This window comes from Odocoileus virginianus, chromosome 16 (genome assembly GCF_023699985.2).
Source record: "Odocoileus virginianus isolate 20LAN1187 ecotype Illinois chromosome 16, Ovbor_1.2, whole genome shotgun sequence".
Taxonomy (NCBI): Eukaryota; Metazoa; Chordata; class Mammalia; order Artiodactyla; family Cervidae; genus Odocoileus; species Odocoileus virginianus.
The window spans coordinates 8679792-8704553 of NC_069689.1; the positions used below are offsets into that span (position 1 = coordinate 8679792).

Genomic DNA, 24762 nt, shown 5'->3' on the forward strand with positions numbered 1-24762 from the left:
CACAAGGGTTTGTTGTTTTGGCCGCCCGCCGGCAGGCCGGGGCAGTGGTGACCCGTGCCACCCTCGCTCTTTTCCCTCCATGGGCTCTGCCTCTCTGGGCGGCGGTGTGGCTCCAGCCTAAATACCTGAAATATCCACGTTAACCGTAATAGTCCATGACTTGCTTTCTCATCAGTTTCCCATGTATCCTGAGTTTCAACTTCTTCCCATGAAGTTTACTCCAAATCTAAACTTGGGAATTTTGGAGATCATCTGCTTTGTTTTTGGCTGCACTGGGCTCTCTCCAGCTGCAGCAAGCGGAGGCTACTCTCCCGTTTCGGAGCTCGGGCCCTGGGCACCGGCTCAGCAGTTGTGCGGCACGGGCTTTGTTGCTCCACGGCATCTGGGATCTTCCTGAACCAGGGATGGAACCCACATCCTCTGAACTGGCAGGCAGATTCTTTTTTTCTTTTTCTTGTGAATTTGTTTTTATTTTTATTGGGCTCCAGGGGATGGGATGGGGAATACCTCTGTAAGTTATGTCCCACTAGGAAGATGTCCATTCTAACTTTCCTGGGGTAGCTTTCGGAGCTTTTTCTTTTTCTTGGAGCCACTGCTCTTGCTGGCAGCAGCCTCTTCAGGTCCACTGCTGAGTGGCTCCTCCCTGGAAGACAATTTCCGCTTTTTCTTGGGGACCCTCTTGTTTTCTGATTCATCAGGGTCAGTAACTGGTTCCTCTTTGGGAAAAGATTTGTTCCTCTTGGGAAGATTTCCAGTGCCAGCTGTCTCTTCAAGATCACTACTAACTAGCTCTTCCTTGGAAAAAGATTTCTTTTTCTTGGGTTTGGAAAAAGAGACAGATGGGTCTTCCATTCCATTCTCCTGAACAGTCTCCTGCGGCTTTTGCTTTTTCTTCTTTTTGGGTCTTTCACTTGTCTCCTCACACTCCTCCGGGGCACTGCTATTTTCTGAAGCCAGGGCAATTGCAGCCAGGCTTTTCTTTTCCTTCTTCAAGCATTTCTTCTCCTGTTTCTCAAGCTTCCTAGTAACCTCAGCAGCCGCTTCCACCACTGGACCACCAGGGAAGTCCCGGAGATCAGTCTCCTTAATGAAAACGCGACACAAAATGTGACATCAGTAGTTCCCATTCTCTGCCGTTGGTAAACATTACCTCTCCCTGCCGAGGACCTGTTTCTTTGCTCTTGTCCATCTAAAAACTACAAGAAAAATTTGAATTCATCTTCCTTTAAATAAAGGAACTAAAACATACATATTCCTATGTGCAAGCATTATGATCTTGTAAAAATTATTCAATCTTACTGTAAAAGTAATTACTGAAAAGTAATTACTCAATATTTAACTTATATGCAGAGTACATCATGAGAAACACTGGGCTGGATGAAGCACAAGCTAGAATCAAGATTGCTGGGAGAAATGTCAATAACCTCAGATATGCAGATGACACCACCCTTGTGGCAGAAAGTGAAGAAGAACTAAAGAGCCTCTTGATGAAAGCGAAAGAGGAGAGTGAAAAAGCTGGCTTAAAACTCAACATTGAGAAAGCTAAGATCATGGCATCTGGTTCCATCACTTCATGGGAAATAAATGGGGAAACAGTGGAAATAGTGACAGACTTTATTTTGGGGGGCTCCAAAATCACTGTAGATGGTGACTGCAGCCATGAAATTAAAAGACGCTTACTCCTTGGAAGGAAAGTTAGGACCAACCCAGACAGCATATTAAAAAGCACAGACATTACCAACAAAGGTTCATCCAGTCAAAGCTATGGTTTTTCCATAGCTTTATGGTAGTCATGTATGGATGTGAGAGTTGGACCATAAAAAAAGCTGAGGGCCAAAGAATTGATGCTTTTGAACTCTGGTGTTGGAGAAGACTCTGTGGAGTCTCTTGGACTGCAAGGAGGTCCACCCAGTCCATCCTAAAAGAAATCAGTCCTGAATATTCATGGGAACATGAATTTCACGCTGAAGCTGAAACTCCAATACTTTGTCCACCTGATGTGAAGAACTGACTCATTTGAAAAGACCCTGATGCTGGCAGGAGGAGAAGGGGACAACAGAGGATGAGATGGTTGGATGGCATCACTGACCTGATGGACATGAGTCTGAGTAAACTCCGGGAGTTGGTGATGGACAGGGAGGCCTGGAGTGCTGCTGCAGTCCATGGGGTTGCAAAGAGTCAGACACGACTGAACGACTAAACTGAACTGAATTATTCAATCTCATCTGTAAACAGGGATGATCAAAGCACCTACTGAACAGAATAGTGAGGTTTAATTAAAATATGCAAAGCTTTCAGAACAGTGCATGCAAATGCTTGAGAAATGTTAACTATAAGTATAAATGTCAATGAAATTCAGACTATAAGCAAATACTAATGCATATAACATGTAGCCGTGGTTCTCTAACTTGTGAACTTATTAGACTTGAACCCAAGAATCCTGATGTTTTAAGGGAGCCCAGCCTGACGCTCCATGGTAATCTAGAAGGGTGGGAAATGCAGAGGGGAGGGAGGCTCGGGAGGAGGGAATATATGAATAATTATGGCTGGTTCGCGTTGTTGTGTGGCAGAAACCAACACAACGTTGCAAAGCGATTTTCCTCCAGTTAAAACATAAGTTAAAATTTAAAAAAGAATCCTGACGTGTTGTCTTAACAAAACTGGGGGAAAAACAACTAGACAAATGGGGAAAATAAGTAAAGATCCTGACGCCCAGGCTGCATCCCAGATCAAGCACATGAGACTCTCCAGGGGAGGGTCCCAGCACTTTTTACTCTTCCAGATGATTCCAAACATGCAGGCAAAGGTGTAAAACAATGATATAAACAACAAAGATAAAGAATAAGCAGGTATGACACAGCTAGAGAACATGTGATCTGACAGCTGAGTTGGATTTGGAAGGAAAAGTGGTACTTAACACTAAGTTCTAAAATGCTTTTCTACAAAAAACTGGTAGTCAGAGAACTCCCTGGCGGTCCAATGGTTAGGAATCTACATTTTCACTACTGAGGGCCCAGGTTTAATCCCTGTCCAGGGATATCTCACAAGATGTGCTGTGCAGCCAAAAAATAATAATGGTGATAATTTTTAAAAACCTGGTAGTCTGGGGCTTTCCTGGTGGCTCAGTGCTAAAGAATCCCCTTGCCAATGCAAGCGACATGGGTTCCATCCCTGATCTGGCAAGATCCCACATGCCATGGAACAATGAACCCCTGGGCCACAACCATTGAGGCTGTGCTCTGGGGGCCACACTCCGCAACAAGAGAAGCCTCAGCAATGAGCAGCCCCACCGCCGAGAGAGTAGCCCCCGCTCGCTCGCTGCAGCTAGAGAAAAGCCTCCACAGCAACAAGACCCAGCACGGCCGATAAGCAAACAAAATTAAAAACAAAACAGGGACTTCCCTGCTGGTCCAGTGATTGAGAATCCACCCTGCAATGAGGGAATACAGGCTCAATCTCATCAGGGAACTAAAACCCCGCATGCCGTGGAGCAACTAACCCACCAAGACCACCACTAGGACCTGATGCAATCAAATAAATCAATCAACTAATTAACAAACAAACAAACTGGTAGCTAGAGCTTAGAGAGGTAGATAATTCGTGTAGGTCCTAAAAGCAGATCTCCTTCACTCAAGTGAAGAACAAAGAATTAATTTAAAAAATACATAGAGTGAAATAGAAATACAGGATTAACATACATCTCTTTAGATTAAAAAAAAAAAAAGATGTACAGCCTGTGACTTCTAAGAAGACCTCATATTTAAAATCAAAGACTTCGAGACAACAGTCTGTCTGGGCTGCAGGAATTGAATTACCTGGAGTACTGGCTGTGTGCTCAGGAAGCACAGAAAGATGAGGCCAAACACACAGGAATCACACATTTCCCTGAGGAAAGAACTGTTCTGTAATGTCCCATCCAATACCTTGCATAATGGGGAACACATCCCAAGAAAAACAAAAGTCATCAGGCTAGAACTAGAAGGTGTGAGTCATGGGTCAGCTCCTCCCCTTTCAGCATCATCGCCTTCACAGGTGCAGGCAGTCTGACAGGTGTGCACTGGCTTGTCACCCGGACTGCAAAAGGCAAGACAGGGCTCGTCTCAAGGAACAGACCCATGGTAAGACTTACTTTAACAAAAGGCTGGGTGTCAATGGAGAAACCCCTGTTTGGGCGCTCTTCTTTTTTCCAGCACTGGCTCACAAAATAAGTTGGGCTAAGTCCTCGCCCTGAGGGCAACTGTTTGCCCTCCCAGAGCATTTTCAGATACCTGTTGAGTATCTTTCTGTCCAAAGAGTGGGATGCTGGATGCATTTTATGCTCTAGGAATAGAAGTCAGGGACTGTGGCCACTGAATCAGGGAACTGAGCCAGAGGCTTGAGGTCCCAGTGACCAGCTGCCCTGCTAACAGGCAGGCACGCTTTGGAATTAACAGGCTCTTTTTAATCCTTCTTTAAGGATGGTTTAAAGGATGCTTTTCAGCCTCCCTCCTTAGCCTGTTGGCAAATGAAGTGTTAGTATTTGGATGCTTGGTTTAAATTATCTATCTGCAGCCCATTCCACGCCGTTAGCCCACATTTTCATATGACAGCTGGATTGAAGGTCTACGGCTCCCTCAAACAAAAACATCCTTCCCCAAAGCCTGGCAACTTCTAAAAACTGCTTGCCACTCCTTGCCGCTGCAGATATTCATCTTTGGGGACCTCTGGTCAGGAACAGGCATATATACACACACCGTTTCCAAACTAGAACCGTTCAACGTGTTGAATGGTCCTACGAAATACGATAGTAAAGTTTGCCACCACTTGAAGAAAAGCACTAACAATCTAAATACAGCCAAACGCGCTGGCGCGCGCACAGACACTTTACATATCAAGAGCTCTTTAACCATAAAGACTAGTTATCCTCGACAAGAAATACGGTACAAACCAACTTGCTAGCCGACTCTGCCCCTACTTGACAGAAGTTCTGTCAGGAGCCCCGGGGTGGCGGCGACGCAGGAGCCCCAGAGGCTCGGGACCGCCCTACTCTCCCGCCGCCTGTGTCCGCGCGGTTGACCGCCGGGCGCCCGGCCCGCGCCGGCTCAGGGACCCCACTCCTGGAGAGCTCCGCCAACGCGGAGGACGCTACCACAGGTGTCCCTGGGGGGCGCGGCCCGGCCTCTCCGGGAGCCTCACTCACCCGGCTCGACGCCGCATCTCTGCGCTCGGCGCCGCGCTCGGGGGCGAGTTGACAGCCGCGGCCCGAGAAGGCGCGGCAGAAAGCGGTGAGGACGAGCCTCCTCGCGGGCCGCCGGGAAGCCATAGCTGCCCTCCGCTGACTCCCGCGCCGCACGGCAGAGTCGCGACGTCGCGAGGCGCTACCTTACGGCATCGTCGCAAAGTCCGCGGGAGAGCACGGCGCGGCAGACCGTGCGCTCGGCTGGCGTCTGACAGGCTGAGGGGTTGGACTGACGGCGCGTAAGGGCGGCGGCTCCTCGGGAGCTGCCATTCTAGGCGGCTTCTGTGCTGGGCCGCCAGCGGCGGGCTCGGCCCGGGGAGAGGTGCGGCTCGAACGCCGGAGGACGTTTTTCCCAAGGCGGGGGGCGGGTGTTCGGCCGGGCCCGGGGCGACGGCGGGAGCTGCGGAGTCGCGGGGCGTCGGCGGCGAGGCGCGCCATGGCGCGGGCGGCACAGGTGAGCGAGGGCGGCCGCGGCGCGGCCCCTCTTCCTCCGCGCGGGCGGTCCCCCGACGATCCCCGTCCCCCGTGTTCCGACGCCCCGCCGCGGCCCTGCCGGAGTCTACGCCGTCCCCGCCCCGGGTCCGACGCGGCCGGGCCTGGTCCCGGAGCCGGGCCCCCCCGCCCCCCAACCCCGAGCCGACCGGGCCCGAGTCCCCTCCCTCCCCGTCGGCTCCCCGGCCCGACAGAGCGCGCCCGCCCCCTCCCCCCGCGGGCCATTGTGAGGTCAGGCCGGCGGGCGCGTTGTGGGGTCCGGGCGAGACGCCCGGAGCGGCCGCCGCGGCCAGTAGCTGCCGCCGCCACCGCCGGCCCCTTCACCGGCTGCCCCGTCCAGACCTAGCCGGGAGGGCTGAGAGGCATGCAGCTTGGGGCCCGGCTCCGGTGCCGCACCCCGTAAAGGGCTGACCTACCACCTGGCCACTTCACCCGCGGGACGCCAAGACCAAGCCCGCTTAGACCGCGTCTGGGTAAAGTGCCGGGAGGGCAGGGCGAGAGGGGAGGGAAGAACCGAGGCAGCCCGCCGCTCCGGGGTCTCTCCGGAGGCGCGTTCTTGGCTCGGACACCCGCAGGGGATTCGTTTCAATTGAGCATCCATCCCCCGCCCGTGAGCGTTTGATAGAAACCCAAGAATGTGGGAGGGGGAAATGCGTTTAGCCACTCTGGAGCCTCAATGGGAGGCTGATGAATGAGTTAATCATCGTTGTCTCATTGTCTCGGGGTGTGTTTTGGAGGGGGGGGGGGCATAACAGGGCCTAGGGGGTACTAGGCCTCCAAAGCCCAAGCTGGTGCCTTTATCATAATGCCAGGCGCCTTCCCTGTGGAATTTCAAGCCTCTGCAGGGAAGGTTTATGAGGTACAAAAAGGGTGGGGCGAGAAACAGGGCCTCTTTCTGGAAGTGTTTAACGGATGGAGAGGCATGTAGAAACGGGGACTTCCGCGAGTGCCTGAGAACCCCTAGTGTTTGTTTCAGCGGCTCGGTTCCTTTAACAGGAAGCTAGGCCGGGTGGGGGTGCCTGGCTGTACTCAAAACGCCCGGAAGTTTAGAAGAGCTACTGGTTTACTTTCCACAAAGGTGTCCTGCTCTTGCCAAAAAGCAGTTTCCACTGTGAAGACCTAAGGTGCTTGTGCTTTTTCCAAGCTGACAGCTCAACCTCATGCCATGCTATGTAGGCACACGCTGTTCTCTTTTACGACTGAGGAAAATTGAGGTTCCCAGGCCCAGCGCTCCAGCTTATCTTCCACACTGCAATAACCCAGTCTCAATCACTGCCATGTGGAGGTTGCTTGCAGGAGAGGGTTTGATAGACTCTGATTTCTGTACTGAAGTGTGGTTGTTGGATTGCAGTGACAACAGGCCCTTTCCTAAGCATATCTTTTTAGAATAAGATAATACACAGTTACCATTCTTCAGGCTTTGTGGTGTAACAAGTTATTTTTGTCATCTTTTAGTGCTTGTGAAACTGAACACAACAAAAGTATGGAGATGGGAAACCAACACCCTTCTATTAGTAGGCTTCAGGAAATTCAAAAGGAGGTAAAAAGCATAGAACAGCAAGTACTTGGTTTCAGCGGTCTGTCAGATGACAAGAATTACAAGAAACTGGAGAGGATTCTCACAAAACAGCTTTTTGAAATAGACTCTGTAGATACTGAAGGGAAAGGAGATATTCAGCAAGCCAGGAAGAGGGCGGCACAAGAGACAGAGCGTCTTCTCAAAGAGTTGGAGCAGAATGCGAACCACCCACACCGGCTCGAAATACAGAACATTTTTCAAGAAGCGCAGGCCCTGGTGAAAGAGAAGGTTGTGCCGTTTTATAGTGGAGGCAACTGTGTAACTGATGAGTTTGAAGAAGGCATCCAGGATGTCATTTTGAGGCTGACACACGTCAAGACCGGAGGCAAGGTCTCCCTGCGGAAAGCACGGTATCACACCTTAACCAAAATCTGTGCTGTGCAGGAGATTATCGAGAACTGCATGAAGAAGCAGCCTTCCCTGCCGCTCTCTGAAGACGCACACCCCTCTGTTGCCAAGATCAACTCTGTGATGTGTGAAGTGAACAAGACCAGAGGCACACTGATTGCCCTTCTGATGGGCGTGAACAACAAGGAGACGTGCAGGCACTTGTCCTGTGTGCTCTCGGGGCTGATGGCCGACCTGGATGCTCTCGATGTGTGCGGCCACACGGAAATCAGAAACTATCGGAAGGAGGTCGTGGAAGACATCAATCAGTTACTGAGATACTTGGACTTAGAAGAGGAAGCAGACACCACGTATGCATTTGACCTAGGACAGAACCATTCCATTCTGAAAATAGAAAAGGTCCTCAAGAGAATGAGAGAAATCAAAACTGAACTTCTCCAAGCACAGAATCCTCCTGAATTGTACCTGAGCGCCAAAACAGAACTACAGGGTCTGATCGGACAGTTGGACGAGGTGAGTCTTGAAAAAAACCCCTGCATCCGGGAAGCCCGGAGAAGAGCAGTGATTGAAGTGCAGACCCTCATCACCTACATTGATTTGAAGGAAGCCCTGGAGAAAAGAAAGCTGTTGGCTTGTGAGGAGCACCCGTCACACAGGGCGGTCTGGGACGTGCTGGGGAACCTGTCGGAGATCCAGGGCGAAGTGCTCTCCTTCGACGGCAATCGAACCGACAAGAACTACATCCGCCTGGAAGAGCTGCTCACCAAGCAGCTGCTCGCCCTGGACGCGGTAGACCCGCAGGGCGAGGAGAAATGTAAGGCCGCCCGGAAACAGGCCGTGAAGCTGGCGCAGAATATTCTCAGCTATCTGGACCTGAAGTCCGACGAGTGGGAGTACTGAACAGCCAGAGAGCCTGTGGCTCCTGATGCTTGTTCTGCACTTTATGCCACACCTGTGTATCAGAGAGCTTTCAGTTCGCTGAGCCTAAATGTGATTTATACATGCATATATCAATCTCAGTATTTAATGATTTAAGCAAATTATATTCAGTATCTGCTGCTTTTGATGTTGCAAAACAAATATTACAGCATATTAACTTTTGCATTTGGATCACTATCCTTATGTTGTGGTGTGGTTTTCTGGGTTTTTTGAAAAATCAGAAAATGAAATGGGGCAGCTTTTAAACCTTTTTTTTTTTTTTTTTTTTTTAGCTTTTAAAACATTTTTAATGGTTGTTCAAGCATTAAAATAGAGCTATTTCAGAATCTAGAAATGTGTGATAAATACTAAGACAATTATGAGGAAGGGGGGAATTTTTGGTTAAATAGAAGTAAGGTCCAAGCACAAACGCAGTACAATGATATATTTTGTTATTATGCTAAATAAAGCAGAAAGATCTTTTTCATTCATAAAACCGAGTGGTCCCACCCAATTTAATAGGGTGGGAGTTTGTTTTTTCTAGATGGTTGGTTCTTTGATAAACATGCTTTGGTTTGAAATACAGTGTATGTTCCCCTGTACCCTGCCTTTGGGAGGGAGTCCTATTTTTGTGAGCAATATAAGAAAATTATGAAAATTAGTAGCAAAAACACCTTTGAGACTGCAGCGAAGGAGGGATGAAACACCAGCTGATACTTTCAAGTTGTTTTTGTTGATAAGACCTAAACTTCTAATTTCTCTTAGAAATCAGTAAGGATAAGAACATTTAAATGAAGCTAATGATCTTTAAAAAAAAAAAAGACAAAACACTCACACCCATAGTAGGATAATGAAAAGTGGAAATCAGTTACCAGTTATCAGGTTATGCTAAAATAAGCAAAAAAGTCTGCACGTATCATAATGGGCTTCCTCGAAACAGACCGCCTTGCCCGCTGCACGTTCCTGATGCGTGTGGGAGCAGAGGCGTCAGTAGCCGCGAGGGACTGGGTCTCCCAGCTTGTTGACTGGCCCCTGCTGTGCCCCTCAGCCCGTGTTCCTGGCACGTGGATGTTCCCTAGTGCCTCAAAGGGCCAATAAGGTCTGTCACTGTGTGAAATTTTTCTTCTTCTGCCAAAGGGTATACATATTTCTGTATATTTTGAGGAACCAGTTTTACAGTTGCCTATTGATGTGAACAGAAGAATTTCCAAAGTTCTGAAGTGCCTTGATAACATTCTGCCCCAGTATCATAACAACAAACTGCTCTGTAGTCACCCTCACAGAATAATCGTATCAGAGTACATCTTTTGAACTCTCAAGTAATTCATTGTTTTCTTTCAGATATTAATTTTGTTAACTTTGTAAACAGCTAAAAAATAAGGTGAATAAAGGAATAGCCCTAAATACCTAGAAGAGTAAATGTGTAGCCCTAAGGAATTTTCACTTTGCCTCAGTACTGCCCAGTAATGAAAAGCCCTTGACCTGTCCTTCCTACTAGAAGTATCCTAGGTTCCTAGGATAGTGGGGTCGAAGGGCAGTCGGAGGTCTTTGGGTGATGAGCCTCCTGTCTGCACCTCCAGTGGGCTCTCATGCCGCTTACTGGCAGCTCATTCCAACCAAATGAAATCTTGAAGTGTTGTTAAATTCAAGCACAGTTTGAGTTATATCAGTGGGCGATCAAGGCGATAACCTCACTTCAGACGTACCCACATCCTGCACCAGGCCTCCTGCTTCACGAAAACTTCAGATTTGAAAGTTCATTGTCAGCACGTCCTCTGAGTGTCCACCGTTATCTGAAAGCCCATCTTGCCCTCCTGTTCATCTCCAGCAGTTTCCCGTGACCCGCAGAGACGGTTCAGACGGCTCAGCTTTGGGCGTCAGGGTGAGTACAGGATACCGGGCCGTCCAGTCGTCTCGGACTTCTCACGTGGATTATTTTGGCCCCTGAGATGATCAGATCAGCCTTGACTGACTGCTGAGGAGTGACGTTTCCTGACTCCAGTCCGCTCTAGCTCCTTGTACCTGATGACCCTCTTCCCTTGATGAGCCCTCGCGACCCTGGGTTTAGCTTTCCTTGTCCCTTGTGGGGAGGCATCGTGTGACCATGGGCTGCTGCATGTAATTTTTAAGTTGGGCTCACTGCATTGTATTGTATCTTTATGATCTTACATGAAGAGAATCTGTACTAGAAGTAAAACCTACCTACCCCCTCAAAGTGTTTGGCCTTGGGTCTGCATTAAACTGTATCATACGTGTTCATGCAAAAAAAAAGTGGCTGGCAATGTTTGCTTTCTTTCCCTTCCCCTCAGCATTGCTTTCAGGTCATTCTTTCTCCAAGTGGACTGATCAGCCTATAATGAAGTAGTTACGAGAATAAATGTAATGAATGTGTCTACTAAGTATAATTTAATGCTCTATTTTGCTGAACTGCCTTGGTATAGTATATTGATATTTGACATGATTTAGTATATTTGAAAGGTTTAACCAGTATTTTTGTCATTTGTTTTACTTGGTGTGTTTTTAATGTTTTATTGAGGCTCTAAGCTTATCCTGTACATACAGGTTTTTTTAAACAAAGCTCTTTAGCTTTTAACTCATAGTGTTTTTGAGGATGATTGGAGAAATATTTGCCATTGATGTCAATGTGTAATAAAGTGTCATTCCAGTGTGTTGGTTCCCATCCCCCTCCATCAACTGTGTGACTATTGTAATACCATGTCTTAAATAATTCAGTATTATTTTGAGATATACATATTAGTATACCCTTAATTATTGATGAAATAAACAAAAAATCTCTTAGCTTATCTTTGCGGTGGAGAAAGGCTGTGAGTCTGAGGTGTGAGTTCTGTTCTCATGTTCTCACCTTCGGGTCCTGTCTGACTTGGATGTGCCTTGGGCCGCCCGGGGCCTGGGGGTGCCTTCACTCTAGTTGGGGGCAGTGATGTAGGGAGGCGGCTGCTGTGAGCACAGACCAGAGTTGGGGGGATGGGTAAAGGGGTAACTGTTCCCGTTCAAACAACCCAGGAAGTGTGAGGGCCAGAGAACCGGAGCAGGCGTGGCCTCAGCCCGGCTTTCCTGGGGAGCATGCCCTCCGGCCGCCGCACACACAAGTTGCCCCAACATGTAAGAGGGAAAGCTCTGGAAGTGTTCTGGAAAGAACCTCTCCCCAGAGAAAAGGTCTGAGTTAGTGTGCTCTGGAAACTCATTAATGGAGACCTACTTCTGACCATTAAAGAGTCTCGTGCTCCACCAACCCAGCCAGCTGGGCGGCGGTACTTCTGACTGGTGAGTCCTTCCGGCGTTTCCGAAACGCTCGGACGGTCGCCCTCGTCCGCCTCCCCGCTCTGTCGCCCTCACTTGCTACGCGGCGGCAGCAGCTGGCTTTGCCTCTCCCAGCCTCTTCCTGCAAGCCCCCCTGTCTTCTCCGGGTTCCTCCCAGTGATTCAGGTGGAGAAGCAGTGTGGCCAGCCCTGCCCCGCGGCCGTGTGACCTGTGCAGGGCCGGGGCCGCGACAAACAAGTCAGTCGTACAGGTGCAGGAGAGAGACACTCGGGGGAGGCCTGACAGCTTCAGCCCCTGCCACCGCCAGGCTGTGCGCGGCCCGTCAGGCTGGGGTCACCGACGCGTGAGAAACCGTCGTCAAGGCCTTGCCGCGCTCGGCCCCGTGGGCTTCCCGATGGCTCAGCGGGTCAAGACGCCGCCTGCAGTGCCGGAGACGGGGGAGACGGGCTCGATCCCTGGGCCAGGGAGAACCCTGAAGGAGGACATGGAAACCCACTGCACTATGCCTGCCTGAAAAATCCCGTGGACAGGGGAGCCTGCGGGCCACAGTCCGTGGGGCGGCCAAGGGCGAAGGGTCGGACACGGGAGAGGACAGCACAGTGCGCCTCAACCAGACGCGGCGGTGAGCCAGCCGTCCCGCCGCTGTCTCGGGCGGAAACACCTGGATGTTGGAACTGGGCAGGTGTGCTGGAGAGAGAACGTGGGCGCCAGAGGCCAGGGAGGCTGATGTTTGGGGCTCAGGGACCCCTGAGGCTGGTCAGGAGCAAGACAGCGGAGACCCCAGAGCAGGCTGGGCGGCGATGTTGCCCAGGGGCTGAGGGGCCCGGCGCGGCCCAGCGGGGCTCTGGCTTCTGGGTGCAGAGGCACCAACTGTGGGCCTGCGGGGGGGCAGGTGCAGGTGGGCACCCAGCCGTCTGCGTATCTGGGGGGCCTCTGTTATCACTGCATCACCTCATCCTTCAAGCTATCGCTGGATGAGACATTCCATCTGCCGGGCCCTGTGAGAGAGAGCTTACATGCGTGTTAGACTCTGGGAGCCCTTCTGAAGCAGGCTTTGGTACTAAATGTATTTCACTTGCCCAAGACCTCACGGTGAACCGGGAGGGCAGCCCGCGGCCCAGGCAAGCTCAGGGCCTACCCGGAGGGGCCCACCCCAGGCTCCGATTTAATCCACAAGGGCCAGCTGGACAGGAAGGGGCCGGGGGCACGGAGGGTCAGGACCCGGCAACTCATGGTTGGCAGGTCCCCCGGGGAGCCACAGACCTCCTGAGGCCTCGGGTCCCATGACTCCCCGCTTGAGAAACACTGAATGCCACACCTTGTCTTCACTCCTGGGTCACAGCAGAAGGCTGCTTTTGTATAGTAATCCTTTAAACTCCTGTGCCCTTATCCCTGTAGCCCCCGGCTTCCCGGTCCTCATGCCCACGTGACTGTTCCACCTCGTCCTCCAGGGGACTCAGGACGCGGAGGGAAGGGAGGCAGGGCGGGCCACCTGTGGGCTCTGCGGCCTCCTGCCCATCCAGTGGGCATGGCCAGGTACCCGCTCCCCCCCCAGGGCCCCCCCCCCCGTCACTCCCCGGCCAGGCAGTGCCCTCCCCGGCAGAGCCATCTCTCCGTCCTTGCCGCCTCAGGCCCTGGCAGCGGGAGGCACTCGGGTCTCCTTTGGACGCGCTCCTCTTTAGAAAGTGTCCTCGGCTCCTGGCACATAATACACAGCCCCCGAAACACTGGCTGAAAAGTGAATGGAAAGTCTCAGATGTTTGCATCGCTTCATGAAGTGTCTGAAATCGGGAATTCCCTGGCGTCCCAGTGGTTAGGATTTGGCACTTTCACTACCAAAGGCCCCGGTTCAAGCCCTAGGCAGAGAACTAGGGTCCTGCAAGCCGCACGGTGTGGCCGAAAACCAAATCAAATCAGCGACCCTTTGTGGCTCATCAGGATTCCAAGCCCCTTGGTCTCCTGCACCTGCAGCTGAAACCCTGGTATCACCAGCAGGAAACTGCCTCACGCCCAGCTCGCTACCAACGCTGGCGTGGAGGGAAGGCCGGCCAGGTTGGCGTGTAACAGTCTTGCCTCTGAGCAACGCTGAACTGAACTGAGCTTGGCTGAGCGCCCAGCTGGGTGACACGCCAAAGGGACACGGCAGCCCCCACGTGTGGGGCCCCCGGGTTGGGCCTGTGGTTTCCTCCGTCACCTTATCTTGCTGGCCAGGCTGGAAGTGAGGGTGCTTATGCCCTGGGCCCCTGTGCTGGAGGCCCGCCCTTCACACTGAGACTCCCAGAGTGGGGGGCCTCGAGGGAGCATTGGTGCAGGGAGGGGCCCCGAGTCTGGAGCCAGGCACAATGGGGGGCCTGGAAGAACCCCGGCAGGGAGCAGGGGGCTGGGCGGGGGTAGGGCTGGTGAGCCAGGGGAGGATTCGGGTCTTTGAAGACTAGGAGCTTTGTTGAATGCTTGCCCCAGTGGCAGAGAAGAGGCTAAACTGGGAGCAATGGGCCAGGGCAGGGGGGGCTAGAGAAGCAGGCAGAGTGAGGGACCCAGGGGAGGACTTACAGGGGTGGTGAAGGTGGCACCAGGGACTGGGGGCTCCCGGGGTTCTAGCCTAACGGCAGGAGGGTCTCCTCAAGGGGACAGGGCCACATAAGCAGTGCAGAGACCCCTGGGTCGAGCTGAGTAACCAAATTGGGCTGGTTATTAAAGGTGCAAAGAGGGAACTGCCTGGTGGTCCTGTGCTTCGAACTCCATGCAGTCACTGCTGAGAGCCTGCCTTGGATCCCTCATCCAGGAACTAAGATTCCCCCAAGGTGCACGGTGTGGCCAAAAAAAAAAAAATCAAAGAATCTAACAGGCACATAAGCCAGCCCTGTCCTGGGGTAGCGAGGACCCGGTCTTTGGCTCCTAAGCCTAAGGTCTTGTCGGTGCTGTCTGCAGCCTCCTCACGCACAGGCTGTGCTCAGAGGTCTTATCTTCTCTGGGAGGCCCAGGTTCCATCTTTCCAGAAATAGGCATCTGGCCCTCACCCCCGACCTCAGGTGTCCTAGGGGTGGTGTAGGAAGCGGGCCAGCGCGGTGGGTCTGGGCAAGAGCATGCAGGCTGACCAGTGGCTAGTGCCCGGGCCCAGAGGTGCAGCGGGGGAGCCCGCAGACTGGACCCTTGGGGCCTCGCTGGCTTGGGGAGCTAAGGGCACCTGGAGGGGCCCGACTCCATCCTAGACCAGAGTCCCGCCCAACCCCAGAACAGAAAGCCACGTTCAAGCGCCTCTGGGACGCGGTGCTTCTGGGGTGGGAGACATGCCAGGCCCAGCCCGCAGCAGCTCCACCAAGCCTGGCCCGGGGACTTTTGCCCTGGATGGCCGTTTAGGGGCTAGAGTGTGCTTGGGCCAGTGTGGGCCAGCTGTCTGCCCTGGGTGTTGGGGCTGGGGGTCCCCCCAGATGAACCCCTGGACGCCTGTGTGAGCCCCACTGCGCGGCGCCTGCCGGGGCGAGTGGGAAGGGACGACCTAGAACGACCCGCCCCACAAAGCCGGGCCCGCACCTCGGGGCACCTGCTCCCGCGCGGCCCGGGCCCTTGGAGCGCGGCCTCCGGAGCCCGGCGCGCCCCCGCTCCGCGCCCCGACCGCTTGTTGTTCTCTGTGCGTCCGCCACGCGGCGCCCGCGGCCCGGAATCGCGAAGCCCTGGACCCGCCCGGGCCGGGTCGGGGGAGCAGCCGGCCGCGCAGCTGTCGGGCCGGGGCCCCGCCGGGCACACCTGCCCTCGAGATGCTGGACAGGTGGCCGCGGCGCCGCTTGGCTGGGGCTTCTGCCCGCAAGCTGGCCGTGCTGCTCCTGCGGATTCCATGACCTGTCTCACGGCGACCTTGGGCTCTGACGATCCTTGCGGGGGCCAGAGCCTCTCGCAGGTTCTGACCCGCCCCTCGAGCTGAGCTGAGGGCTGGGCGGGACCATCCCCGGCTGGGGTCAGCCCCCGACCCAGGGCTCACGTGGCACCATGCCGTCAGGGTGGAGCCGGGAGGCCGGGCAGGCAGGGCAGCCTCACCCCCTCCTGCATCCATCTCCAGGCAGGCTGGTCCTCCCTCCCGGGCAGCTGAGGGCAACCTTCACACTCAAGCCAAACGCCACTTCATGCAAGTGCCGCCCCCTGCCCCCTAGCCTGTGTGCTGGCCCTCAGGGCTCCCAGATGCTCTGGCCCTGGACAGACACCCTCCCACCCCAAGCTGGGCGATCCCAGTCTGTGCGGGAGGGCCCAGGAGCTGGAAGACCAGTGGCAGGTGGGAGAGCGCAGGCTGGGGGCCTGGGCCCTTGTGGCTGGAGAGGCTGCTGTGGGCACTGGGGAGGAGAGGCTGGGTTTCACCGTGCCCGGGTGCCCCCCGTGTTCCTGGCGCCCAGGGAGGCCTGTCCTGCTCCGGGCCCCCTCTCCCCGCTGCAGACCTCCCGGGCCGTGTCCGCAGCAGCCGGAGCAGCTCAGGCGGCTGTGCATCTTGTCCCCTGGGAGGCAGGCTTTTGGCCCCGTGCTGCCCGCGGCAGCCGGGCCCGCCAGGTGTAGGGACAGAGGTCCTGGCTCCAGCCGCCTCGCCCACCCCGCCCCCGGGGTCTGGTGGTGGCCCAGGGCGCAGGGGTCCCTTAACTTCTGGCCCCACCTGGCCTCAGGGTGGCACTGACCTGTGCCCAAAGCAGGTCTCGGTGACACTGCCACCTCAGCACCAGGAGCAGAGCCCTCTCCGCTGCCCCTGTGCCGACGGCTGCTCCCACCCTGCCCTTCCCCCTGAGGACCTGGCATGCTCGCTCCCACCTCTAGCCCACCGCCCGCCCCTCCACGAAGCCCCCTCCCTCTGCTACCGCTCCACCAGGCTCCTGCCCAAGGAAGCGTGGGGTGGGGGCCTTAAGACCCGCTCAGTTAAGGCCCCCACGAACAAGCCTCAGCCTCCTGGACCCTCAGGCCTTTACACGGAAGCCTGCCATTGCCAAGAGCTCAGGCCTTTCCTTGGGCCCTCGGGGTTCTAAGGGGCGCAGAGGTCACCCTGAGGATGGAGGTGCTCCCAGGGGCGGGGAGCACCGCAGGAGGCAGCTCGAAGGATGAAGCCCCTGTGGGGGAGGAGCCAGCACGCTCACAGACAGGGGGGAGGGGGGGGCACGGGGACCCCAGGCCAGGCCTGTTGTTGGACACGGGCAGGGGCTCTGTGAGCCTGGCTGTGACCCTGAAAGGGGGCCTGGGAGTCCACCAGCCCTCCTGCCCAGCCCTGCCGCGGGGGACCCAGTCCTCCCCGCCCCTCCTTGCTGGGGTCCCAGCTGGCAGGCCTTTGGGGACCCGGGGTCAGCTCCCCCACCGAGGCTTTGACGTCAGCTAATGTCAGCCTGGGCAGCCCAGGGCTGCAGGGCCTCTTCGAGCTCCCCGAGGCCCCAGACAGGGCCCAGGGCCTCCCCCAGTCACTGTCTGTGAAGCAGGCAGTGAGGGCCACTTCACCTCGGGGTTGAGGCCTGGGGCGGGCGCGGCAGAAGCCCGCGGTGTGAGGCCCTGTGGGACCCGGGGCCCAGGTGGACTGCTGGGGCCCTGCTAGGTCTGCCCTTCAGGCCCGAAGGGCCCCTCCCCGCCCGGTCTCAGCAGGGCCGCCGGCCTTGCCACAGCGCCTTGCCAAGGCCTGCACTGCAGCCTGCCTCCCCTCACTCCTGCTGGGTCAGGCGGAGCGCCTCGTGTGGCTGCACGCGTGCTGTGAGTGGGTACACGGGTGTGGTGCTGTGTGTGCATGCATGTGTGTGCCCTGTGCACTGCGCGCATGTGTGCTGTATGCACGCATGTGAGCGCCGTATCTGCATGTGTGTGCTTGTGTTCCATGTGTGCATGCATGTGGGTGCTGTGTGCACATGCATGGGTGTGCTTGGCGTGTGCGTGTGAGTGCTGTGTGCATGCATGCATGTGGTTTGTGTATTCGTGTGTGGTGTGTGCGTGCCTGTGTGTGCCTGCATACGCATGTTGCGTGTGACACAGACAGCCGACCACAGAACCCCCAGAGGCCTGCGGGCGTTCGAGGGGCCTGGGGTAGAGGAGGGCTTGGAGACTGAGAGCAGCCCCTGACCGGGGCCGGGCCGGGGAGGGACGCCTGGCGGCCAGCTCGAGGTGTCCTGGGAACAGGGCCCAGGAGGAAGCCTGCACAGTGGCAACAGCGGCGCCATAGCAACGCAGCAGAGAGCGCTGGCCTACTTATACCCCGCCCCCCGCCTGCTAGCGCTCGGGCCAGGGAGGGGTGCGGGGCTCCTGGGATGCGCCCCGGCCTTTGGGGGCTCAGTGACCTGGAAGCCCCGCGCTTGCTCGTCCACAGGTGGGGTGATGGGACAGAACTGTCCTGCACCCCCTAAGGCTCCTCCCGTCTCCTGGGGGCTGGGCCCCAGTGGTTGCACAAGGGCTTTGGAAGTTTCCAGCCCAGAAATTTCTGAGCTCTCTGTGCTGCTGGAGTGACCGCAAGCCCCGAAGATCTCTGACCCCAACCAAACAACTGGGGCCAAGGCCCCCAAGTCAGGACAGTGTCTGGGTGGGAGGGGCGGCCAGGAACACTGGGGACGGAGTCCTGAGCTGGTGCCTCTGCCCACTCAGACCTCCTCCTGGCTTCTGGCCTCAGCATGGACAGGACGCAGGGCCAGGTTCTGCGCACAGCAGGTGGGCAGGTGCAGAGGGCTGTCACTATTTGAAGGAGAGCCCCAGGGCCGGACATCAGCCCTACTGACAGTACCAGGCCTCCTGGTCTTGCCTCCTTGACCAGCCTGACATTCAGGGCCATTCCCCTGGTTGCCTCCGCCTGCAGGAAGGCCACCTGGAGCACTCAGAGCCTTGGGGCCACGGACAAGCGTCTCCACTGCCCAGGGAGACTCAGCAAGCCCCAGAGGAGATCTGGGGCGTCCATGGGCCATGTCTCTGACGTCCACAGGGCCTGTACCACTGGCCTTCTTGGGCTAACCCACCCAGCAGGGCCTCACGTAGGGGTCATCTCTGGTGCATGGGAGGTGCCCTGAAGAGGGAAGGAGCTCCGGAGCGCGGGGCCCTGGGGACAGGAAGCCCTTGGCCCCACAGAAGGTGGCTGTCACCCGATACCCACCAGGTGTGTTTTCTCATTGAAAACCAGGTGTTCTCCGGCCCTCCCCTGCGGAGTGCCTGCTCTGTGGCCTCAGGCCTGGGCCCTTGCTGGGCAGGCCTCAGCTTCCCCATGGGCACAGACGTGTGGCTCTGGGTGTCCAAGTGCCTGCTTCGGGACAGCAGCTCCCTGCCCAGGTCCAGAGCCCAGGGGCCACTGTGACCCGCTGTCCCAAGTCCCCGCCCAGACGGGGAGCCCCGCCCCACCCGTCCACTCACGCCTTCATCCACCAGATGCCCTCCTGCGTCCCAGGGCCAGTGCCCAGTTTCGGAATGAATGAAGGAGCGGAGAGGAATGAATGAGGCCCCGGGAGGCAGCTCGCGCTCCCATGTGCGTGGAGGGGGACCTGTCTGCACACGAGGGCATGTGTGTCCTAGTTCAGGCGCCAGCTGCAGCCGCCCTCCCCTCCCCCCCCGCCCTCCCCCAATTTATGCCATGCGGCCCCCCGCGGGGCGGCAGCTTTGTCCCCAGGCAGATTCCCAACAGCCGCTGCCTTTGGGAAGAAAGGGCCCTTCTCTGGCCCGCGGTGAGGTCACCAGGAGGGGCCCTTGCTCACAAAGGCCGCCGCCCCCAGCCCGCCCCGCTGGCAGCTGCCTCTTTGTGCGCAGCTCTCGCCGGAGGAGAGACCCCGAGGGGCCCCTGCTCAGCCTTGGAGGCCCGGGATGGTCTCTGGGAAGTGCGGGGTGCAGCCTCTCCCTCTCCCGCCCCCTCCCCACCGCCTTGCTCCTGATCAGTGACAGCACTTGTTGAGGTGCAGACCCACCCGGAAGCCTTGCTGGGGCCGGCAGCTGGGGGGGAGTCTCGGCCTGGCGGGGGTGGGGGGTCCAGCTGTCTGTCTAGGTCCCCCAGGACCAGCAGGCGGGGGCCGGGGCTCTGAATCCATTATCTCCCCGGATCCTATGATGCCTGGCGTGTGCACCTGTGCACTCATCTCTGCGTGTGTGTGCGTGTGTGCACGTATGTGAGCTGGGGTGAGGGGCTTGCAGGCCTTTGCCCAAAACCGCCCAGCTGCCAGGGGCGGTGGGACTAGAGGAACTCCCACGCTCCTGCCAACCGTCCACAGTGAGGGCGGGGACCCTGCTCCGGATGGCATGGGCACCTTCTCGGGCAGAGACCGGGGGGGCCGGCCGGGGGGGGGGCCAGCAGAGACAGGGCAGCAGAAAAGAGGGACAAAAGCCGAGAAGGAGGGGACAACGCCGGTCCTGTGGATGCGGAGCTGGTGCCTTTGGGCCCACAAGGGCCACCCAGTTCAGGCAGAGCCCGGGCAGCACTGAGCGGGAGGAGGCAGGCTGGGCGGGGTCCTGGACACCCATCTCTGGGGGCTGCGGGGGGCACGGGGGTCTCGGCTGCTCAGGTGGAGGCAGATCTGTGAGGGTGAGGGCCAGGGCGGGCCAGGAATTCAGGGGCCGTCGGTGGGGCGGGGGCTGCCAGCCCCTTCCCCCAGGCACCAGCTGGTGGCCGGCCAGCCAAGAGCTCCTTAGCAGTCTCTCCACGGAGGGAGGAAGTGGAGCCGGAAGGGAGCCAACACGGCCCCTTGTCTTGTCCCAGACAAAAGCTGCCATGCTGGACTCCGGGGCCGGCTGCTGGGGGTCTGGGGCCCTGCCAGGCGTGGCCGCTGGCAGAGTCGGCCCTGGCCAGGTGGGGTGCCAGGCCTCTGGGCTGGGGATGGGTGGGGCAGAGGACTGGGTCCTACTGAGGCCTCTAAGCTCTGCTCGTAACTCGGTGAGAGCTCCGTGCTTGAACCTGGAAGGACAGTCCGGGAAGCCTGGTTCGTGGAGCAGAGGCCTGGTGGAGGCAGCCAGCCAGGAGGCTGGGGCAGCCTGAGTCGCAGAAGCCCGTGCTCACCACCCTCCCACTGGGTGCCCAGCTCCCAGGCCTGGCTGTCGGGGGCCCTGAGGGGCCAGGCAGCCAAGGGCCTCGGTGTCCTGGGGGCCAGGGGAGCGGGGACGGGGCGGCCTGGGCCCCATCTCCTCTCGCCCAGGAAGGTCTCCGGCCAGTCCGTCACCCAGGACCCGGAATGTCCATTGTGCCCGTAGCTTAGCAACAGGTCTCTGTGGGCCCTGCACTCCCGCCCCACGGCCGGCCACCCGCATTCCTGGGCCGGCCCTGTGGGTGCCTGTAGATGCCTCATCCCCTGGTTCACGCCCTCCCCCTGCCCCCCCCCCCCCAGATTCACCTTCTCAGCAAATGCAGTGACAGGGCCAGAAGGCAGCCAAGTGGCCTCGATGGCAGACAGGCTAGGGAGGGGCAGGGGGCCCCGGGGGTGCGTCTGTGTGTCCAGGACTCCCGGAGCTGCATGCAGATCTCACTGCAAGAGGCTGGAGGCCTCAGCTACTTTCTGGGGGCTGTGGATGAGGTCAGGCCTTGGTGGCAGCTGGGGGCCAGGGGGCCAGGGGGCCAGGGTGGTGGGAAGCTCTGGAAGGAGGAATAGGGCAGGTGTCTGGAGTCAGACGGGCCAGGAGAGGGGCCGCCTCGGAGCTCGGAGGCGGGCAGTGAGGGGTCCCTGCAGCCCTGCCCGTCCCGCCCTCTGAAGCAGGGGGCAGCTCCTGAGGCCCACCCTCCCCCTCGGCAAGTGGGCTCCCGGGTCAGCGGCCACTGGACCCACGCCGGGAGGAGCAGAGGGCGTGGCTCACTGTGTGCCCAGCTGGGACCAGCCCCCTGCATGTCTCTCGTGGCAAACAGTGCATGACCCGTGGCTCCCTGCCCCAGCGCTGGCGAAGCCCAGGATACGCCACCATCCTTGACTTAGGAGGAGTCTGGTGACCCTGGGCATTGACCTGGCTGGCCTCTTAATGGTTGCCTAGAGCATTGCTTCTTAAAAAAAAAAAAGCCAAGTTTTACTATGGAAAATGTCAAAGAAATGCAGAAGCAGAGAGAATCCCAGAGGCTGCCAGGTCTCGGGGGACTAGGATTTCAGCTTTCCCCTCCCCCCTAGGTTATTTTGAGGCAGACTGCAGCCACCCTATCATTTCACAGTATCATTAGCACGCCTAAAAGTCATTCCCAAAACCTCAAGACATCCACTCAGGCTTCCAATGTTCCAACTGTCTTATTTTGTCAAATAAAACATTTGGTTTGTTCAAATCAGAACCAAAAGAGGTCCCTGCTGCTCTCCCTCCGGGATCTCGGGGGCCTAGTGTGATGAAGCCGCTGGGAGGCATGGGGATCCCAGAGGGGCCTGGGGCCTGCGCACAAACATTCCAACCAAAGGAGGCAAAATTAACCTCTTGCTGACTATAGCACGGCCTCGGAAAGAGCCAGGTGGATGGTGCTGGAAGCTCCCCGAGTTGTGACCACGTCGTTTAAGCCCACAAGCTTTGATGACATCAAGGTTTTGTTTAAGAAAGAAGAGAGCAGTGTGAGAGGCCCCAGTTCCTCTGGTGGGGGTCACTGGGCCCCCCACCCCCCACCCCCGAGCTCCAGGTGCACGTGGTCAGGTGGGGCCTGGGAATCTGCACTTCCCCGAGTTCCCAGGTGACTCCCAGCTGGTCCAGGCCCCACCCCGCTCCGGAGCAGCTCCCACGTCTCCTGAACACACCTGCAGCCTGCGTTCAGGAAAGGTTCTGTCACCTGAAACATGATGACTGCCTGGTGCTTTTGTAACGATTAAAGAACCAAAAACAGCAGCGGGCATGCCCACGGCAGAAAGATATGGATATAGTTGTAGCGTTAGTCGCTCAGTCGTGCCTGACTCTCTGTGACCCGATGGACGGCCAGGCTTCTCCGTCCCTGGGATTTCCCAGGCAAGAATACTGGAGTGGGTTGCCGTATCCTCCTCCAGGGGATCTTATCTCTCTCTCTCTCTGTCTCAGTCAGAGGTACTTGGGGCTTCCCCGATGGCTCCGTGGTAAAAGAATCTGCCTGCAGTGCAGGAGATGCAGGAGACAACAGGTTTGATCCCTGGGTTGGGAAGATGGCCTGGAGGAGGGAATGGCAACGCCCTCCAGTATTCTGGCCTGGGAAATCCCACAGACGGAAGAGCCTGTGGCTCCAGTCCATGGGGTCACAGAGTCGGACAGGACTGGAGCAACTGAGTGTGGGCCACAGGGACTTACTGAATTGCTACGAGGATGGGTTTGGCATTTTAATGTGCCACTTGGGGGCAGCGTACCCAGGGGCCAACAGGAACACGGGCTCGGAGGACCTGCGACATCACCGTTCTCAGTCCTCTCTAGGCTACTCTGGGAGGAAGAGAGGAAGACATCAGGAGAAGCTGGGTGGGAAATAAGATGAAAGAGGGTGAAGTTCTCTCCACAGCTGCCAGATGGACCACAGACTTGGCCCTGAGCTTCCTAGTGGCCGAATCAGAGGGAACAAGATTAGCTAAGCTAGTGCTTCTCAAGTCGGAACCACCTGGGGCATCTGTCCAAAACACACCTTGAGATTCTTACCAAGGCTTGGGATTGAGGCCAAGCTTGGTATTCTTACCGAGTCCTGTGCCCACCCCCACCCCCACCAGACACGCAGGGGCTGCTGCCCACAGACCGCATCCCGAGGACAACTCGGTGTCCCTGGGGGGAAGAGCGTGGGGGGAGCAGGATTCAGAGCCCTGTGCAAGGCCGCAGGCAAGGCCGCAAGCACCCAGCAGCAGCCCCAGGACCTCCGCCTCTCCAGCAGGGTCACGTCTGGACGCTTCATCGGTCGGCAGGACTAAAGGCCCCCCGGGGATGGGGAGGGCAGTGGGGCAGGATTCGTCCTGGGGTGGACCGACCGAGACAGGAAGCGGGGGGGCGGGCGGAGCTTGGGATCCTGCCAAAGGCGAGGCCACGCTGTGTGCAGACAGTGGGACGGGCCCACACCTGGCTGTGCAGGGGCGGCCCCGCCCAGGGAGGGGCCGGGGGCGGGGCCTGAGGCCCGCTTGTGCCAGGCGCGGGGGCGGGCGCACCCACGGCTTGCTGGGAATGTGGGGGCACCGGGGCCACGTCCAGGCCTCAGGGCCTGGAGGGACCTGAGCCTCCTGCGGCCTCAGAGGGGTGGGGCCGCCCGCTGCCCACGGACACCTTCAGCCTGCAAGGAGCCGGGGCGGGGGTGCGGGGGGCTGTGAGGGGCATCGTGGAGCCTTCTCTCAGCGCGGGGCCCTGGGGAGTGGCATGCCCCTGGAGTTCCCGGGCCCTGAGGAGTGGGGGAGCAGCGGGGCAGGCAGGAAGGAGGAAGGCGACCGGCCGGGCGGGGACAGCAGGGGAAGCGGGGGCGGGTCAGTGGAGGCTCCCCACCCCGTCCGTCTCGACCCCCTCGGCTTCTTCTAAACACGTGCCCGCAGCCGGCCTGCCCTGCTCTTTGAAGGGACAGCTGTCGGGGAGAAAGCTGATTATCGTCCGGAGCTGGAGGCTGTGACGAGCTCCCGGGAGCGTGACCCAATTCCGCGCTATTCTCAGCCTGGTGGGAGCGAGTACTTCCCTCCCACCGGCGCTGCCGCTTCCCAGGCAGCCTGACTTTGAAATGCCCTCGTCCCGAGGCGGGCCGGAGACACACTTACGCACACGTGCGCACACGCAGGGGGAGGGCGAGGCCCCGCGTCCTGCAGCTCCTCCCCTAAAATCACAGGGTCTCTCCTTCCACTGGGACCCGAGGTTAGGCCATGTGACCAAAGGCTCGAAAAGCGCCTGCATGACCGGGCTCGCCCCTACCGCGCCTGGGCCGCGAGAGGAGCCGGGCCCAGGAGGAAGGGGAGGGGCAGTTTACATAAGCTCTGGCCCCAGACGGGGAAGAGCCGGCTCTGGTCGCCGAGTGCCGCCAAGCCACAGGCCCAGAGCAGCTGGCCGCGGCTTTAAGCCCGAATGCTTTTTTTTGGAGCGGGGTGGGGGGTGT

General features: G+C 57.6%; 2 protein-coding genes across 5 annotated transcripts in view; one reads left to right on the forward strand and one right to left on the reverse strand.

Annotated features, from left to right (window-relative positions):
• LOC110149418 (kinesin light chain 1) overlaps positions 1-5339 on the reverse strand; it is a 111591-nt gene extending 106252 nt beyond the window's left edge. For 2 of the 3 annotated variants that reach the window (XM_070477747.1, XM_070477746.1), the window contains exon 1: positions 5180-5317. In XM_070477747.1, coding sequence (XP_070333848.1) covers positions 5180-5302 — 123 coding nt within the window. In that variant the 5' untranslated portion in view covers positions 5303-5317. Of the gene's footprint in view, positions 1-5179 lie in introns of all 3 variants that reach the window. The other variant, XM_020913452.2, reaches the window with a different exon arrangement.
• A 160-nt stretch (positions 5340-5499) lies between these two features.
• On the forward strand, positions 5500-11359 carry BAG5 (BAG cochaperone 5). Of its 2 annotated transcripts, none has more exons than XM_020913450.2 (2): positions 5500-5672; positions 7166-11359. In XM_020913450.2, the coding sequence occupies exon 2, from the start codon at positions 7194-7196 to the stop codon at positions 8535-8537; it is 1344 nt and encodes a 447-aa protein (XP_020769109.2). In that variant the 5' UTR covers positions 5500-5672; positions 7166-7193; the 3' UTR covers positions 8538-11359. The 2 variants fall into 2 exon arrangements, with proteins under 2 accessions (XP_020769109.2, XP_020769108.2); XM_020913449.2 differs by lacking the exon at positions 5500-5672 and adding an exon at positions 6014-6183.
• Positions 11360-24762: the final 13403 nt, after the last annotated feature.